The sequence below is a fragment of the Magallana gigas genome, chromosome 2 (genome assembly GCF_963853765.1).
Source record: "Magallana gigas chromosome 2, xbMagGiga1.1, whole genome shotgun sequence".
In the NCBI taxonomy this organism is placed as follows: Eukaryota; Metazoa; Mollusca; class Bivalvia; order Ostreida; family Ostreidae; genus Magallana; species Magallana gigas.
This window is the reverse complement of record NC_088854.1, coordinates 45,241,957-45,261,083: the sequence shown is the minus strand read 5'-3', so window position 1 is coordinate 45,261,083 and position 19,127 is coordinate 45,241,957. Positions and strand designations below refer to the sequence as shown.

At 32.0% G+C, this 19,127-nt stretch overlaps 3 protein-coding genes across 5 annotated transcripts; all 3 read right to left on the bottom strand.

The window, feature by feature from the left end:
* Positions 1 to 1,024: 1,024 nt before the first annotated feature.
* LOC105325274 (uncharacterized) lies at positions 1,025 to 6,883 on the bottom strand. Of its 3 annotated transcripts, none has more exons than XM_034445471.2 (11): positions 6,666 to 6,883; positions 5,059 to 5,248; positions 4,866 to 4,969; positions 4,638 to 4,775; positions 4,306 to 4,482; positions 3,472 to 3,587; positions 3,244 to 3,364; positions 3,094 to 3,123; positions 2,847 to 2,990; positions 2,102 to 2,239; positions 1,025 to 1,697 (listed from the first exon to the last, which is right to left on the bottom strand). In XM_034445471.2, exons 1-11 carry the CDS (start codon positions 6,727 to 6,729, stop codon positions 1,546 to 1,548), a joined length of 1,374 nt encoding a protein of 457 aa, XP_034301362.2. In that variant the 5' UTR covers positions 6,730 to 6,883; the 3' UTR covers positions 1,025 to 1,545. The 3 variants fall into 3 exon arrangements, with proteins under 3 accessions (XP_034301362.2, XP_011423069.3, XP_011423070.3); XM_011424767.4 differs by lacking the exon at positions 2,102 to 2,239 and adding an exon at positions 2,671 to 2,682 and having other exon boundaries at positions 6,666 to 6,881; XM_011424768.4 differs by lacking the exon at positions 2,102 to 2,239 and having other exon boundaries at positions 6,666 to 6,875.
* A 2,171-nt stretch (positions 6,884 to 9,054) lies between these two features.
* On the bottom strand, positions 9,055 to 13,388 carry LOC136273041 (uncharacterized). Its single transcript, XM_066076805.1, has 3 exons — positions 13,295 to 13,388; positions 12,855 to 13,031; positions 9,055 to 10,062 (listed from the first exon to the last, which is right to left on the bottom strand). Exons 1-3 carry the CDS (start codon positions 13,374 to 13,376, stop codon positions 9,977 to 9,979), a joined length of 345 nt encoding a protein of 114 aa, XP_065932877.1. The 5' UTR covers positions 13,377 to 13,388; the 3' UTR covers positions 9,055 to 9,976.
* A 9-nt stretch (positions 13,389 to 13,397) lies between these two features.
* Positions 13,398 to 16,910, bottom strand: LOC105324560 (uncharacterized). The gene is made up of 7 exons (XM_066071930.1): positions 16,648 to 16,910; positions 14,587 to 14,776; positions 14,359 to 14,462; positions 14,117 to 14,248; positions 13,828 to 14,004; positions 13,617 to 13,732; positions 13,398 to 13,535 (listed from the first exon to the last, which is right to left on the bottom strand). Exons 1-7 carry the CDS (start codon positions 16,703 to 16,705, stop codon positions 13,398 to 13,400), a joined length of 915 nt encoding a protein of 304 aa, XP_065928002.1. The 5' UTR covers positions 16,706 to 16,910.
* Between the last annotated feature and the right edge of the window lie 2,217 nt (positions 16,911 to 19,127).

The window sequence follows — 19,127 nt, the reverse complement described above, 5'->3', positions numbered from 1 at the left end:
TCTCCCCCTCTCTCTCTCTCTCATTTTATTTTATTGGTTTCGGAACGAAAACATTGTTTTCATATTTTTTGTATAGAAGAATTTACTACATTGAAAATACTCAAAGAATTACAAATTAAATTCTTGTACAAAAGCAGTCCGAAATTGAGACCAATTAATTAATGTATCATACATTTTCTTCTGACATTCATCTTTTAAAATTCATATGAGTATGTCCTGAATACGAGATAAAATGGTATTTGTCGGGGCAAAATCGCAAAATATAGTTTCTACAGAATTCATAATCTGGTCAAATGAGGTCAAGGTTTTTTCTCTTTAGATGCTATGTATGACAAGCATTTTAAAAAATTCTCTTGATCCCTAATAGGTATCGCATATTAATAAATATCGTCTTCGGCCTAGCAAGCCATTAACATTCTAATATTTCTATAAAGATATCATGGCTATGCGGACAATGTTTACTTGGATATAGTGAAAAGGTCTAATTAGAAACCTTTCTTGAACTTTGATAGGTTTACTTAGCGACATACCCATTTAACAATAGAGGAATGATATGGATTTCAATGCTTGAATTAAATTTAAATCGCCTTATCAGCGCGCACCACAATATAGAATATACGTGTCTGGGTTCGGGCATTAATAGCATACACACCTTCATTATAATTCAGAATTTGTTGACGTCATATTATGCAAACTTGACATTTGGAACTCATCTGGAATGAAAGACAAATTTCTTTTACCAATTTTTAATGGTGCCGGAATTTAGTGTGGCTCCGATAAAGAAAAAGTCCTAATAAAATGAAAAACTTTATTACCTTGCAGTTAGTTTTTAACCTAGCAATCACATTGCCAGGTTTCATTTGATTGCTTTCAAAATCGATCGTTTGCATATATATGTTAACCAGTTTCTCTTTCTTTCTCTCTTATTCTCTCAAAAAAGAAGAAAATTGTGATTTGCTCCTCTTTTACTCGAATATGCTTGTTTTTCTTTCTTTCCTGTACTCAGAAAACTAACTAAAGTATAAACAACTTAAACAACTTTATTAAAATACCACTGTAACACAGAAATGGGAATCCCAAGATGTACATGAAAGTTGGAAACCATCTGGGGATTATGTGTTTTAAACACATTAATATATCTATTAATGAACGACCTTCTCGAAGTGCATTCAATACCTCTATTCAATTACGTATAACAATGATGAGATCGATCAATGCCAAGTCATTTGCAAATATAGAATCTTGATTGATTCAAGTCTAAACGCTAATTGTCTGTATGTTCTTTCTCATATTACAAGGGAAAATCGTTTAACAGCTGAATAAAATATCATCAAAGTTCACAAATTGCTGTTAAAAATATATCTATGTTGGATCTAATGATTACATTACTTGGTATAAATCAAATAGAGACGAATTCTCAGTCAATTAACAAGATGATAATAAAAAATAAAAGAAAACAGCAGCAACAACCCGGCTGAACGACACGCAATCAATGGAATCTTATTTGAGTTGATGATGTCTTTAGAAATAAATGAAGAGTTCAATTCAGTGTCTAATTGGCGGTAGTGGCGGGTTGCCGGAAGTGCTGGTTTCAACTCCGTTTGCAACAGGCACGCTGATTGGTTCTAATTGTTTCTTCTCTGGAATGTCAATTGCCGTAGCATCACGTGGTGATAATTCTTCCAGGCTGACTTTTTCTATATAAAAAATAGCAATGCCCTTTTTACACAAATTTTCACTTTAGTTTGTTAATATAAACATTCATCACACCATTAATGGAAAGAGTATCATACATTAATTTATTATCATTTATTATGACGTGCTCATCATTTTGTCTAAATGTTTTACATCTGACTCGATTTTAATTTCTAATTAAACTACAATGCCAGATATAAAAACCTCAATTTGCTGTGAATGGACGTTTAAGACACGCACATTGGCCTTTTATTTTTGTGTAGAGAGTGCCGTTAACTGCAAATCGGTTTAGAGAAACTATATGAATGTAGGTCACTGGTTAGGTATTTCGCAAACAGCAATCGTATTATAAGGAGTTATGGATCTTACGGCGGTTTAATTCAAAGATAGTTAGACGTCATCGTACTAATGGGAGGGAGAGGCGCCGGGGCCTCTGGGTCCTCGGGTTTAGGCAGATTTGAGGAGGGCGTAATGGGTGGTAAGCGCCCGTCTTCTGTAGGGCTTATACTTAAGGCGTCCCTGTAAGTCTCTAATGCCATGCCAGCTGTATTGGAAAAAGGAAATATAAAGCTCATACTGCTTTTCGGAGGCTGGATGGTCAACAATTTTCTCATCAGATTTATTTTAAACTTTTAAATAAGACATTTTAGCCATTAACTTTTATCTAGTACTGAATAAATACAATTGATTTGGCTTTTTAATCTAAACACTTTTCTATATCTTTATACGATGCTCTTTATCTGAAGGAGGTAAATATATGTATCTCGTAAACATGACTACGACCACCCAGCCTTCTTAAGAAAAACGACGACTGTAGAGAACACATTTTATGGGAATTAAAAAATAATGAAGTTGAAACCAGTCTGCAAACATGCGCTTTAGCTATAGAAACCATGACAAAAAGCTTGAAGGCCTTGTAAGGTCAAAAAGGGAAGTCTAGTTTAAACTGGGCGTCAAAAGGTTTTCAGAACTTACGTGATGGAAATACTATTATGGAGAAATGATAATATTTTATACATAATAGCATTACTTTTGTACAGAACTAGTCTAAAAGTATCTTATCGGAAAATCCAACCGTGATTTGTGTCCCATTAGCGTTTGTGATCTTTGTAAGGTGAGAGGCTTACACGCTGCTAGGCATGTCCAATTACCTTGGTTTTCTCTGAGAGTTTGGTGCATTGTTTTGTGTTGTCCCTTGAATTTCTTGTAAAGGATAAATCCGACGATCACGGCTATGATTAGAAGCAGGAGAACGACCACGATCGCAATAATCAAACCCAGAGAGGACGCTGACGCTAAATATATAGAAAAAAATTAAAAAAAATTATATCCGAAACTAAAAAAATAGAAGTTAACTTTATAATTTCATTTTAAATAATTTTAGAAATGGTCTATTACCTGGTTCATCAGTAGTAAACGGACATGTCACTGAAAACGAATAAAGAACAATATGAAAAAACGTACGGATAAACGGTGTTTCATTCAAAGACTATGTTTGTATGAAGTGACATATCTAAGAATTAATATTATACTTTTTTCTACACATACCATAGGGGGTGAACACCAATGTTCCCGTCCCATCGGACTGTTTGGTTGTAGGGGACTGGGACCTCTCACACTGACCTTTACTATCACTGGCGTACACTGTTGAACCTGATGACGTCACAGCCTAATCAAATCAACCACGGGAGAACAATATAAAGGACATGTAAACTTTAAAAAAAGAATTGATTTTTTTAACACTTTTATTTTTAAAAAAAAAGTATTGTGCCTTACGTAGCATGTAAAACGGTAGGTGGTTGAAAAATCCACCGTGGAATCGGTATTCAGAACGGTCGTGTAGTAGGTACTTCCGCTTGATGTGTAGTAGACACAATATGACTCTCCACCAGCTGAAATGAACAATGGACACTTGCTCATCCTCAATAGAATAAACATTTACTGATTTTCATAGAGCTGTATACAGATGTAATTATCAAATATTGAGTAGCATATTTTAGCGATGATATTGGTTGACGGTAGTTGAGGTACTGTTGTTTCATCAATTGTCGTGGAAAATATCGAACATAACACTTTCAATGACAGGTAAATTCGTGGCCACTGATACTGTCAATACAATATGATATTTTATAAATAGTGCCTGTTTGGGAGGGTAACAGTTGAAATTGAAACCCTGAGGAAACCATTGTCAACCGACAAGGTTGACAATGGTTTTCGAGGGGTGTCAATTTCAACTGTTATCCTCCTCAACAGGCACTATTTATTTTATTATACCGAATGTCTTAATTTTAGAGATTTTTTTTACTGATTTTATATAGAAATGACGTAATTTCCATGACGAACCGTACGCGCATAATTTACGCGCATGTAACAATTCGTTGTGTTACCCGTCGCTAAGTGTGTTGCTAACGCTGAGGGTAATAGAACGGATTATCAACTGCGTCTAACCAATCAGATTTCAGTATTTAACATAAAAGTATAATAATAGATAATGCACGAGGGCATTCAATCAAGTTGATCAAGTCAACTAAAAACTAATTAAATTTAAACTGGTATTTGATATATATAGCGACGAAACTACAGTTTGAGAGCATCAAGATGAAGACTTACTGGAGAAGAATTGCTTGGTGGCGCACTGTGTGTAGTTGACGGTCATGATTTGCCTGTCTGTGCACACGTCCCATACAGACCCCGACCCACAGGTCGTGGAGCTACCGTCGTTGTGGGTGTAGGCAAACGTTCCAAGGAAAGGGGTGGGGAAGTAGACTTTGGCAGCAGACGTTTGACCTTAAAAGACAATTTTGGTCACCTCGTCAGACGTTTAGATGTCGATAAAATATACTATATGTCTTGTCTGGATTACAGAGCTCATGGAAATTCTTATGCAAATGAAGTTAAATTTTTCTGTTATGAAAATATTATCATTACCAAAAAAGACTTACTTGCTTGGACAAGAACCGCGTACTCCTCTGTGCTGAGGTCAGAGGGGTTACAGTATGTCGAAGATATGGTATATGTCGTCACAGACGGGTCATGGCTCTCTATATGCACTCGTGCATTGTTTGCGTTGACTTGAATATCTGTTAATTGATAAGAACCATCTTAATGCAGGTGTCTCCGACCATGCAATTTTATTATGCAAATTACACTGAAAAATGTCGGCTACTCACCAGCATACACATAGTAAATATATTTGCCGTCGCTCATTTTTGTATATTTCAGACATCTAAAGGCGTTTTGAAGTGAGCTAAACAGGTTGACATGTTGATCACCTCTGTAACATAAATAAAAAATACAAAAGTACAAATATAATGCCAAAATGTAGTCATGCAGGGCCTTATAAATACGAAAATAAGTACTGACTTGAAGAGTATCAAATTACTGCTTGAATCATGGTCTACGCATGTCCATGTCGACACAGTTGAGGAGTAGGCAGTGATGGTCCAACCGGAAGTGACTTGGAGACTAGCTTTGTTGAATGTTACATCCGCGGCGGTCAGACTGCTGTCGTACCATGTACCATCCCACGTGGTCGGAAACGTACATGCGCCCTCTATTGGTGACCGAATTAGAAAATAGCAATTTTCATGTTATTCAGAGGCACAGAACTTCAATAAACATTTCTCTTTGGGACATGAAAATCGTCAGCATTACAATGTTGATCTCATATGAATTATGTATGTTCAAATATATTTTATCGGCTAGTGCTTAAATGTCTATTGTGTACATATGATGCTCTGAAAATCATAATTCAATATCTATTTTTTAAAAACTCCCAAAATACATATATATGTCAAAGGACTTTATAAGTATTTCGGAGGAACATGCGTAAATTAATATAGCCTATAAAGTTCTGTTTCTTAGGAGGTTTTATTTGTGATTTTTATATAAATGGCTACAAGCTTGCCAAATTATATATTCCAAGGAAACTTGAAATATGTATTTAATATATTCCGAGGATATAGACGCCTCAAACTGCTGACTGTAGAATTTATGTGGATTAAAACGTAACACTTTTAAAATACACACTCACCGAAGAGCGAGTCCGATTTAAAGGGTAATGTATTCTTGAACCGATTAAGCTGATTATTTCACACCAACCCTCATTTAATTAAGTATGTAAATGCATTTACAGTGGTGTTTGTTAATGATTTATTAAGTGTATATGATATTGACGACATAAAAAATTATCCTGCAAACATTAATTAAAATTGCGTAGCAAAAAACAAATTTCGCTATAAAATTGTTTTCTTGTAAAAGCAGAGGGAGGTTTGATATAGACTTAATCAATATAATAACACGGTTAATTGTTGTATGAATTATAGGTCTTCCAACCTTTAATTCGATCTTGTTGCTTTTTCACCTAAGTACTTCTTTCTTCATATCATTAGAGTAAATATTGAACTATTGTTTGAAATTAAATCTAAACACACACAGGTGCATTTTCCCTTATTGAAAATAAATTTGAACACATATAATGTAAACGTATTTTGAAATAAAATAAACTATAATTGATTTTATTCATATTCCCCTGTGCATTTTTCTATAATCAATATCCACTTCGAGTACGCAAAATTAATTAAAGCAAATATACAGAGAGAGAGAGAGAGAGAGAGAGAGAGAGAGAGAGAGAGAGAGAGAGAGAGAGAGAGAGAGAGAGATTTGTACACCCCTTCCAAAAAAAAATACATTTACAAAAATTACATTAACAATATATTTACTTTCTTAATGAAAGAGCGTAGAAAATAGAACTGATAAAATGTACCGACATAAATGATGTGACATATAGAGTTATGCGCAAAACAATGGCTGATTGTTAACGATGATAGATAATATTTTATTTAACAAAGCCTTGGCATGTAATGGGTAACTTACAATAATATTTGATAAATGAAACATTGAATAACTTATTATTTGAAAAAATTGCAATGTCGGCCAGAGGGTGTATCAAGATTAAAAGAAAAACTTACCAATTCTCTCGAATCCATTCCAGAATACAGATAAAATGACTAGGTAATTATAACAGGTATTCATTGTTATAAGATTTCACAGATTTGCAACTGTATCTTTAATCGATCTACCTTTACTTTCACGAGATATTTATGTTCTTTCTTGGGAACATGATTCATGTTCAATTGTAAATTAAAAAGTCGTTGTGCATGGAAACTTGCATTCGTCTTTTTTTTTTATCCGATTATCAGTGTAACAAAGATTTATATAATCCCGTTTTTAAGCGGTCTTTGTTTCCACAATGTACAGGGACAGAGTTAATTCCCTTGTCCTAAACGCCGTGACGTTGTGTTTATCTAAACAAAAAAAAAGGTCTTATGATCAAATTTGTAAATGACGACTAGAGAACAACATGATGAGGGTGTAGTGAAATATAGCGTGGTATAAGGTGACTAACTAAATAACAATACTGCAGGGTAAATACCAGTAATGAAGAGAGGACTGCGTTCACACCTTAGGAAAACACAATTCTTAAACAAGTCACTGTGAAATAGACCCAACTTAAATACATAAACTTTTTAGCATTGTTGATTTAAATATCTAGAAAAATAATAAGCAGATGTTTGAAAGATCAATTTACATATGTAATCCTTTTGAAATTGTTGTTTGATAGCTTGGTAGACAGAAGCCCTTAATATAAGCTCATGTCATCTCATGAATTACAAAATGTAATGAATCATAATTTCTACTGAAAATAAAAAAATGCATGAATACACACGGAAAATCATGAAAGTGCAAATGTCTGTATTCATTTTGTTTGGATTTTCTCCTTAATCCGTATATATCATTTGTATGACGCTGAGAGAAAACTACTATTCTTCACTACTCGGCTTTGAATAGATCTATTAGGTCTTATTCATACAAATGATCTTTAAGGTTCTCTCTCTCTCTCTCTCTCTCTCTCTCTCTCTCTCTCTCTCTCTCTCTCTCTCTCTCTCTCTCTCTCTCAATTATAGCTTCCCGCACTTTAGATTTCAATACTTTTATAGTTTTGATGCTTTTCAGACATTGACGATAAAATTTTAATTTCCTTTCATTTCACTCGTATTTGTAATGCAGTGTTTTAGTGACATCTATAAAGCCTTTTCAATTTCGAACAATCAGTGAAGGTAGCTACTTGACATCTACTTGGGTGAAAGTACATGACGTAAGTCCATCTTTATCATCATCATGAAATTTTAAAAGAAATCAGCATGGGGCTGCAGTGTTAAATGCATTTTAAAGGGCAGACTTTTGATTTATATACAATGACTCTTGAAAGGTAGCGTTTAGTAAATTAATTCTATATTCCATTGGAATAATGATTTCGTGGTAAATTTTTTTGCTGAGTTCTTCCCTTGCTTCTTTTTACATTGAAAGCAATTATGGATTATAACTTTGAACGTCTCAGGATAGTTTAAAAGCAGAAATGCTGCATGTATTGATTTAAGAAATTGATAATTTTTAGTTTGATTTTTGGCGATTTAAAAATAATGTTGTTAAAATATATTCGTAAAATTTTGTGTTATATCAGATTCTTAAGTTTATTTAGTAGAATCATTAGTCATCATGATATATTCAATGAAATTTATTTTTGTCCCAAGAATTACAGTTAATACTAAAAATGCAATTGATACAAAACTTTTTTTCAATCATCGTTTTGTTATATCAGGTAAGACGAAAGGAAATTAGTCTATCTGAGCAACAAATCCAAACACCAAAATTTGTTTTCCGTGGCAACAGGATACTCTTTACGACAACACCAACCTGATATGAGGCTTTAATCCCATATGTCCTATCTTGTTTACCTCGTACATAAACCGGTATATACGTCTAGCTCTAAAAACATGGTTGACCTTTTCTCTTTTCAGAGAAAAAAATTCCAGACATTTGAAGAGAGACATTACATCTTTATCACTCTATAGCAATGTTTCGCTTTCTGAACACGATGAGCACTTGAGATTAATGGCATCTCAGCCACACTCTCAAGCCAACATTGAAAAAGCGATTTTATTTCAGCTTAACCTGAATTGAATTCAGCTTGAAAAAGACATGTATCATAATTGAGAATTTGTTGAATAAACTTGTTTGATAGCATTCTGTCACAATGTTGAAAATTGAACAAGACGTTCTCTGCTCTGCGCATTTCACAGTTCGTTATTATACCTGGGAAGGTTTAATATATACATGCGATTTTGTTTCAAATATATTGCTCTCATATACAGCATTACCTTTTCCCAACTTATAAAGAACATTCAGGTGTGGTGAATGTAATGAATAATGATATGGCGATAAAAAAATTGACCCAGGGGTTCTCCGCTCTCCGCACATTTAACAATGTGTTATCATTGTTGGGGGTATTTAACATGTATAATTGATTTTGTTTCAAATATATTGCTCTCAATTATAACATAACTGAAATATAATGGTATGGCGATAAAATACTCCACACCAGTTTAAAACACTATGAAGCAGCGAATTCATTTTCAACGTTCCATAATATCGTTTAATCTGTCGTGATTTACGAACCTGCAGATTTCAGTTTATAAATTAAAATACGTCAGAGATGACATGATGTTTGTATAAACTGCAATTCAAGTGATTCTGTAACGTTTATAAGACCCAACACTGCCGATCTAATCCCCCACAAACTGTAGAACTGTATTTGTTTAGACTGACGCGGTGTCTTGGTCAACAGAGTGAAGAACTGAGACCCTGCTGGGATGCTCTTTTTTGAAGAGTTGCAAGATCTTTGAACAAAGGACAACATACTGTTTGGTTTGTATAATTTTTTGCTTATCAATTTGACAAAGTGCATTCAAGAATTATTCGACTTAACATATTTTGACGTTTTGTCAAGCAAATTGCAACAACTAAGATATGAAATCGTAAAATAATCTTCATAAAATAATTATATAACAAGACTTAATGAAAGACGATCATGGCAAAAATAACCCATGAAAAAACAACGATATACAATAGAAATACATTAATATTAATACTGAGACTAGCAATCTCATTTGATGTTCAAAATTCAATTAACAATGTACATGTATAACAAAATACCACACACACACTTAAATTATTACAAACTAATTCGTCGGCCTTCAAACTTAAATGAATAAATTTAGGTCAATCGCTGTCAAAGTATGAATGCGCAGGAGACTTCTGGAATCTGTCATCAAAAATATCACAGATATGGGCATCAGAAACATTTGTTGCTAGAATCTCACTTCTTTTGAAAGTGTGACGAGGTCCAATAGGAAACCTTTATGTCATGACATATCCTACGTTATTTGGCTAAAGGAGGAAGTCTGCTTGAATGTTCCTTTGGAGGCTCTATCACAGTGGCATCTCTTGGGGTTACCGAAGGTTCTGCTGGAAAAAGAGAATATTTGGGTAGTTGATAACTTATTATATTTACATTTCTTATTATCTGACGAATAACTTTCCATAAATTCTTTCTTTCTCTCCTTAATTAGAACATCAAAATGACCGGTTACCATGATATAGTATTAAAGAATTTTTTGTAGTCATTATGTGTACACTTTTTTTGCACAAGACATTAACACCACCTTTATTATATTTCAGAAATGAACTTTGTTGACCCCCCCCCCCCCCCCCATCAATATTTTTTATCGATATGTATAAATAAGTACTTTTATTAACTGCTTCAAAGAAATATTTTTAAAATCTAAAAAGGAAAATAACAGGACCTTTGGGTTTCTTATATCAAAACTAACGGAGTACTGTATTTGACCGTAGATAGAACATCCGAAATACAATACATAATACTTTTGTGACACGACATGATATTCTTTCGTTTAAAGATGATAGTTTACTCGTAGTTTGAGTTGACAAACTATTGTTGTGAAGTATTTAAAAATACAAATCAACAGTGCTAATGATAAACTTTGATATCAGCACATTAATTTTGTTTATAATTTTTTTTAAAGAAAAATGGCAACTAAAAAAGTAGACTGTCTGAGTTTAATTTTATCATAATATAATTTTCTCTATTGTGAGTAATTTAAGTAAAATTACAAATTTACAGAAAACCGTAATTTTTATTAAATAATGGGATAATATAGAAATTCGGATTTAATTACCGAAAAAATAATGTCTATTTAAAATTTTTATTTATCTTTGTTATATAATATTATTCTAATTATACCACTATTCTTTTTTTCATTTAATAATTTTGGATATAGTGTAAGCTTTTGAGAGCTGTTTTGATAGATATTCAGAAGCAATAAGCATAAAAAGTAGGTCTTTGACCAAGTGTTTGAAAATGAATACTAGTATTAGGCATTACAACTATTATAGGTCTACAATAATCTTTAGATGAATTTTCATTCTTATTCGTAAAATCTGTTTGCTATCTGAATAAACGTAGTTTTTAAACATAAATTTTGTAAAATTTTCCATAAAAAAACCAAAGTATTTCTCAGACTTTAAGGCTGAATCAAACATATCAAGTGCACTGTTTTATGAAAAAGAATATGCTTTTCAAGGACGACACAAATTAAACTGTTCCATAAGCTTCGTAATATACAAGAATCTTTACACTAAAGATATACGATATTAGAATTAATTCATAACTGAAACACTGAAAATCTGTGAAATGGAATATCCAACGTAAAATGTGACTTTTGTTATGTCTTTTTGCATTGGTTTGGGTGATTTTAACAGGACAAACCTCTGTCATTCAGTCAACTGAATGTTAACTGAAAGGTCTGGAAAGGTGACTGAATGGCACAGCTATGCCATTCAGTCACCTAACAGTTACCGTTCAGTCACATTTCAGTTAACTGAATGGCAGAGATTCATCCTGTGTTAATTTACTTCAAACTACCGTAAAGCTTGCTACTGAATATACCAATGTCAAGGAGAGAAGAAGTAAAACGAAGGACTGGAAAGGCCATTAGTGAAAATAGGAGACATTTGACTTTTATCATTCTAACACTAGTACTGTACTTGGCCTATATTTTATAATTCTAAAGAAATTCTAGATTTGAGCGACTAATGTATGCTGGTCTGTTAGTATCGTCGAAATTGATATAAAAATGCAAATTGAAATCATTTACGATATCCATCAGGATATGCTTGACATTACACTTTCTTTCAATTTAGTTTTTAAATGTCGTAAAGATAATGAGTTAAAATACTCAAAACACAGTGAAAAGGTTATCATAAACCACTAAAGTGTGCATTTTATCTACAGGTAATGAATTTTAATAAGAGTAGAACCTTTCAATCTTTCACAAAAATGATTAAGGTATCCACAGAAAGCGTGATGCATGCTTGCAATAAAAGGCAGCATTGATATACATGTACAATACATCGCACAGTTTGTGAGGGAAAATAATGTCAGATAGTTTGAGACCAGACTTCATCGTCACCAACTCTCCTCAAGTCAATACTCAGCCTACAAGTCTGAGTATTGACCTCAAATTCCTACACTTAATATAGGATTTCAGTTGAGAACCGAGTTGAGAGATCTGAAAGTTTTGGTGATGGCTTGGCTAAACATCATCAATCTAATCCGATATTTTACCACACAGAACATAGTTTCCTACTTAATAATGTGATTAACATTGTGTCATGTAAATGATCGTCACAGAAAGTTGCTTAGTATTCTTTGCTAAAGGGAATGTTAACAGTAACAGAGGGCAAAAATATTAAGTGAATAGGAAAATTACCACAATATTATAATTCTAATTTTAAAAAGGAATAATCTGAATGATGAAATTATTTTCATGTCCAATATCTAGCTACACTAAGGTTACCTTTTTCGTTTTGCCAAACTTGTTGAACACCATTTTGATCAAATAAAACTGTTCCAAAATGGTATTAGATTAGTCATTTACCAAAGAAATAAAATATAATCTAACGACAATACTTAACGACTTTTAAAAAGAGAAGAAATGCATTTTATGATATCATCATAATTATTAAACCATGAGTTGGTCGATTCGGTCTTCTTGTACCTTTTCTCATGTGATTTTAAAAGTCAATAAAATCAACAATGCAATGTACAGAACCATTTAAAAATGATTATTTGTTCAAACGACCAGCAATTGCGAGTCCTGTAAACACCTGGATGAATCTAAATTGAATGTTTTATCCCTGTTTAATAAATAGAGACCTTTAACCATTGACGTTCATACCTGGGGGTTGGACTTTTTCTTCATCGCTGTGTTCGTTTGGTTTTATCCTTGCTTTATGTTTCTTGTATAACACAATCCCTACCGCCACAGCCACTGCTATAACAAGGACACCTGCTACAGCACCAGCGATCAGACCTATATTACTTGAACTCTCTGGAGCTGAATCTGACGTAAAGGCTAAGGGAACATAAGAACAAAAAAGCATGAAATAATCTTAACTCCTTTTTGTAAATGAAATGGTACTGAATTTATAAGAACAAGTTAATAGCAAGATTCTAAATACACCTTACCGTCTTTAGTGATAGCATGAAGAAATGAGAAAAAAAAACGTTGCGAACATGAATACATTATGTATATCTACTTATCATTTTTGTAAATTTTGATACATGTCAGCAATTTCAAGCTGCTATGAAAAAATTTAATAATCATATCATACTTACGACATGTTTCTGAAAAACAATGAAAGACATTGAATGTAGTTATGAATTCTAAATGAACTATTATACAGTTTTCACAAGACATTGTTAAACAAAGGTTCAATACTTAGATTAAGTACATACCATAAGCAGAAAAGGTCAGCGTTCCTGTTCCTGTCACCGATTTGGTTTGTGGGTCCTGATCCGATAGACACGCCCCTTTATTGTCACTAGCATAAACAAGTCCACCAGAACTCTTCACAGCCTGTAAACCAATATATAAAGATCAAAACTATGTTACTTATCCATGATCAAGAAAATCGAGTCTTGGAGCCCATGTTCTTACATAACAAGTGAATCGGAACGTGGTAGAAAAATCCACAGTACTGTCAGCATTGACCACTGTGACGTAGTAGTTACTTCCTACAGGCGTCGAAAAGGCGCAATATGCAACACCATTGTCTAAAATGGAGAACAGTGTGTGTGTATGCATATACATGGTTTTTTTTCACGACAAACCAAGAGCAGTATTGCAGTAATTAAATCAAGTGACCTACTTGAGTAAAATTGTTTCGTTGAACACAAGGTATAGTTAACGACCATTTGTGTTCGATCGGAACAGACATCCCAAACACTTGTACCATCACAGTTCGTATTAGTACCATCATTAAAAGAATAGTTGAAACTGCCTAGGAAAGGGGTCGGGCAATTCTGTGTAGCATTAGCAATGTATCCTGATAAAAAGAAAGTTAATACCTGGTCACAAGAATTAAAAGTTTCATTTAACCAAGTTGTTACAGTATTTATTTTTAACCGATTTGAGTTTTAAGTTTATTTTATGTTTACCCTTTTTGATTAACACAACGGTTTCGATTGCAGAAGGTATACCAATACTTGGATTGCAGCCTGAACTAGTGTCAACGACAGTAGTATTCGGCAAAACGAGTACTCGCTTGTCCTGCGCATTGCTTTCGTTATCTATAAATTAAAATCCAAACAATACTATTTCATAGTCTTACTCGAATATAAGTATTTGAAAATATACTTAATGGCAAATTAAAAATAAATAAAGATTCAAAGTAACATACTTGCGTATATTAAATACGAAAAAGAATAGTCCGTCAATTTTTCCCATTTGATGCAACGATATAAATCATGTGCGGCACTGAATATATCTGCTACTTGATTTGACCTTAAACGAAAAAGAGGAGGAAACAGTTTAGTTTAAAAAATGTTTGATATTACTAAAATAATTTTACACAGTGTACATCTAAGAATATATTTTAAATAAGAATAATTGCAAAAAGAAAATTTACTTAAAAAGGAGAAGATTGTTTGACGTGTCATCGTCTACACAAGTCCAAGAAGTAACCTGTGTTGAGTACGCCCTAACGCTCCATCCAACAACGACGTTGCTAGACCGAGTGATTGTTATGTCTTGAGTTGTATCACTACTATCATGAAATTCTCCGTCCCAGGATGATGGAAGGCTACAACCTAATACACCTGTATCAAACAAATGGTATTTTTATAAAATGTAGGTACAATTAAATAATCGATTGGTTATATATAATATTTCTATTAAAACAATTATTTATGTATTGTTAGCAAATTATTACCAATATTCACACCCTCTCCCTCTTTCTCTCTCATTTTCAGCTTTATTGTTATAGTAGTTTGTAAAAAAGACATAACTATATTTTGTCCGATTAAAACACCCAGGTATTTTTTTTTATTTTTGATAACATTTAAATGCAGACAAATTTATCGATGTCATATATTCTGGGGCATATTTTGTTTTAATTATAATTTGTCCATTAGATATTCTGTGTAACGATTTATATTGTGAATTATATCGAGTTGTTCAGATTATGTTTGCGTTTTCATGTTACATTTTTTTGCAGCACTAATGTCGAGTTATAGATTTTCTGATTTTTCTTTTATGTCAATAAAATATTCAAGCGTTTAAAAGAGAGCAGGACAAAGTCAGAAACCATGCAGTAGAAAACCAGAAATGGATATATTGTTGACCTCAGAATGCACTCCAACAATGAAGTATTGTTCCCTTTCCGAGGAAGCATTGGATTTTTCTTATTCATAATGTACCGAAGGCAGGAAATGTAAACGGTTACAGCATTTTACTGTGTTAGTTGATTTATCAAGATTATACAAAGTACTGTACTGGAAAAGTGAAGCTCCCAGAGACCGAAGATAACAAACAAAGCAATATGTTTGGAGAAAACATGGCGAATAAAATAGCCATTGGATCACTGAACACATTCAGACCAGGCTTCGCTGTGTAAACCAACTATAAAGCGCCTTTTAATTCCTGATAACGAATATTTAGCTCTAAAAGTAGAGTCATTGTAAATTTTGACTTCAGAAATGTTTATGAGTATAGATTAATTCTTGAATATTTAAATTAACATGAAATCAATGCATAATTATATATCATTTTCTTACAGGAGTATTTGCATCGAACCACTTACATGTATATACATTTGATTTCAGAAATGTTTATGAATCAGTTTCATTCGCCAAAAATTAGTACAGATATAATTATACACCTCTTTTCCTAAGTAGTAAGATGCAGTTGTATATGACCCACGACGTGTTTACAATTCAAACGAGTTTTCTAATTAGGATATCATATTGAGTACTATATAAATAAACGAACGGTACATTTTAAATGTTTATTCAATATGACATGAAATATAATTTACAAAAGTTCAACATTGTGGAGATATATCTCAAGACAAAGAATATTTTGCTTTCGATCAGCTTCCAGATCTAAATCTAAAAACTGCCTACCATATCTAAATATAATAAAAAAAACAACCCACAATTTTCATTACTTCATATTCGGTTATCAATTTTTAAATCACACAAAAGTCTTTGTTGGGTATATGTACAATGTTGATAGAGGAAGAATATATTCATTAACCTAGTTGCCATATAGTATGTATTGTATCTATACACACACATCACTTTAGCCTGTCTTCTTTCTACATCTGTGGGACATATAAGACAAACTGGTGATATATTATCGATAAGTTTGATTTGTACTTGAGTTTATACCTTTTGTATTTCAATATGTTAATCTATTACAATCAGAATATAGACAATTTAACGAACTTATAGATAGAAGACACTCTCTTTTCATGACCCTTTCTCTATTGCTCTAATTCGCATTGTAATGTTTTCACTGTGTTACGTAAAGTTTTAAAACACCTTGGCTAAATTAAAGAATTTTTTTTTTCATTTCTTAAATGTCATTACTTTTTGTCCAACCAGACTAGCCTATTATAACGTTTCAGCGCAAAATTTTTGATGGGACATAAAGAGTTCCTTCGTAAAATGATATTAAAATTTCTTACCTAATATAGTATTTGTTGTCCACAAAGATAGGAACAAGCAAAATGTCACTTTCCACATAGCGGACGAGCTCTATCGTCTCTCTCTCTCGTACTACATTTTATTTGAAAGTGAGCATTGTCCATCACAGAACTTTAAAAAACAAGACGTCGCACGCATGCACATATTCCAATTGATCGATTAGGTTTTCAGTTTAGCTTCTTGCATAATAATATTTTGAGAGCTAAAATAAAATAAGTCCTAATAAATGCACGACGTGAATATCAAATTGACGGATTTTAAATAACTGGACTGTTTCAAATGTCCCTGTGATTAATCAATACGGCCCGATCGACCTAAAAATTTTCTCTCCTAGTTTTGTCTAAAACATCTAATCTGTTGTATGAATTTGATAAAAAAAAAAAAAAGCACATTTACGAGTTTAAGAAATTAATATATCAATTTTAATTTTAAAAAAATTGATTTTGGAATTTTGATAACTTTTGTTTTCTTGAAAGAATTGTCTGAGCAAAGAAAGATAAGCAGAAATCTGAAATTCTTAGTTTGTATCAACAGTTATCTTTTCCTTGGCCATAATATATAAAGACATTCATAATGAAGTAGGTAGTGTCATTGAATAATTAAAATAGTTAATGAAACATTACACGAACATAAACAATTATACGTTTTTGATATGAAAAGCATAACTATATGGAATAACGATATCAATTTATTTTTTTATTCCAAAGAAATATTTTAACTACTAAGATTTTAAAGCTGAAATGAAGGTAGAAATTTAAACATAATTTAAACAACAAACTACTTTCTTTGATTATGCAAGTTCTGATTATAGCGACATTGCAGAAAAATCGGAATCTGTAATCTTTTTCTGCAATGTTCGTTATTTTCAAAATCCTCACAAACCGACAACGATTGCATTTTATTGTTTGTGACATCTTTGTAATAACTTATTGAATTAATCATAAAAAGTATACTAGGTAAAAGTAACTTTAAGTCAATTATTATTAATTACAATTGATTTGCTTACAAATGTAGAAGACATTACACAGTGACTGTACATATCATTTATTTGATTAAAAGTTAAAAAGAAGCTACAATAAAAAAGGAGCTAAAAAATAAAACAATTTTTGAACTAATGAAAACTATTTTTGTCTGAACACATCCATTATGGCAATTATTTTTTTTTTTTAATTAATCAGGAAAAAAGTAGTCAAACTGAATTTTAAAAAAAAATGCTTATCGTTAAACATTAGCTATATTTTATTAACGGTATTCATAGCTGAAAGTAAAAAGACAGAAATCAGTTTTATAACTACATTTTACCTATTGTTTATTATTTGTTGAATAGGTATTTTAGATGTGCAATTTTAGTCTTAATTCATACGCTTTATCCATTGCTTATTAGTTGTTTCTGTTAGAGAACTTATGAAAATCAATTGCTAAATAAAGGCTTTTTTCAAACTTATAACAAAAATTCTTTATCTCAATGCGACAAGTGATTTGATAGGAACAAAATTACATTTTTATCCCTAAAATTGAACCCTTATTTACCATACAACTGAACACAATAAAAATAATAAACATCAATTCATTCTTTATTTCTTTAAGCTTTGCAACTTATCAGAGTACACAATTACAACATTTAAATATGCAGAAGTAGATGTTTACAGGAGATCCAAAAGTATAATAATTACTGAGGAAATTTGTAATCTCATTTTTTATTCATTTGCATTAAATTTTGCTAAAGGAAAACAATTCAAAACTGCAATAATTTAATGTCAGGTGAAATGAGTATCAATCGAATTTCTGCATTTTATTCAATATTAAAAATAAAAAGAATCAAAGTAAATACAAAATATTTTTATCTTTCGTATTAAAACAATTCGTTTAACAATGGTTCTGCGAACTTGATAATAAACAAGCATAGAACTAGCTTCAAGTTGATGGGTCCTCTTTTTTTAAACAAATTTTTTGTTGCAAGAATGTATATAGAAACTGAAGTTTGATACTTTGTGCAAGTACCATACTAATAATAACAGGGTGGCTTTTCTGGTTTGTCATTCTTGTGAGGCTTCACCACATTAAAATATCAACATGTTAAAAATAGTTAATTCTTTATTGAATGAGTTGTCTAACAAAATTTTGAAATGTATCCCTGACAGACTCTGAGATTGGAATGTTTCGCAAATACCGCTTAAAACACTTCACGGATTTATCTTTTAAGGGGTTCTTTATGAATTATATTCATTATTTAAGAAGAGAATTAAATGCAATGATTATTGATATCAAGCCTTTACATACAATGTAAATAAAATTCACGACAAACTGTATTAATTCTTTCTAGTTTAAATTCATATCGAAAGTCTCTTCAAATATACACCATAGAGCTACACATTTAATCAAATGAGAAAAAACTGTTTTAAATTTCTTAATAACTTTGAAAGAAATACCTACTGTTCTATGCAATTTTAATCCTTTATCA

Coding starts and splice junctions, on each gene's coding strand:
- LOC105325274 (XM_034445471.2), bottom strand. CDS start 6,729: ATGAATACCTGTTATAATTACCTAGTCATTTTATCTGTATTCTGGAAT. Junction 3,588..4,305: donor CACCAAGCAATTCTTCTCCA/GTAAGTCTTCAT, acceptor TGTTCATTTCAG/CTGGTGGAGAGTCATATTGT. Junction 3,124..3,243: donor ATTGGTGTTCACCCCCTATG/GTATGTGTAGAA, acceptor ATTCGTTTTCAG/TGACATGTCCGTTTACTACT.
- LOC136273041 (XM_066076805.1), bottom strand. CDS start 13,376: ATGTCTTGTGAAAACTGTATAATAGTTCATTTAGAATTCATAACTACA. Junction 13,032..13,294: donor TTGTTTTTCAGAAACATGTC/GTAAGTATGATA, acceptor ATGTTCCCTTAG/CCTTTACGTCAGATTCAGCT. Junction 10,063..12,854: donor AGAAAAAGTCCAACCCCCAG/GTATGAACGTCA, acceptor CTCTTTTTCCAG/CAGAACCTTCGGTAACCCCA.
- LOC105324560 (XM_066071930.1), bottom strand. CDS start 16,705: ATGTGGAAAGTGACATTTTGCTTGTTCCTATCTTTGTGGACAACAAAT. Junction 14,463..14,586: donor AACAATCTTCTCCTTTTTAA/GTAAATTTTCTT, acceptor TTTTCGTTTAAG/GTCAAATCAAGTAGCAGATA. Junction 13,536..13,616: donor CGTTCCGATTCACTTGTTAT/GTAAGAACATGG, acceptor ATTGGTTTACAG/GCTGTGAAGAGTTCTGGTGG.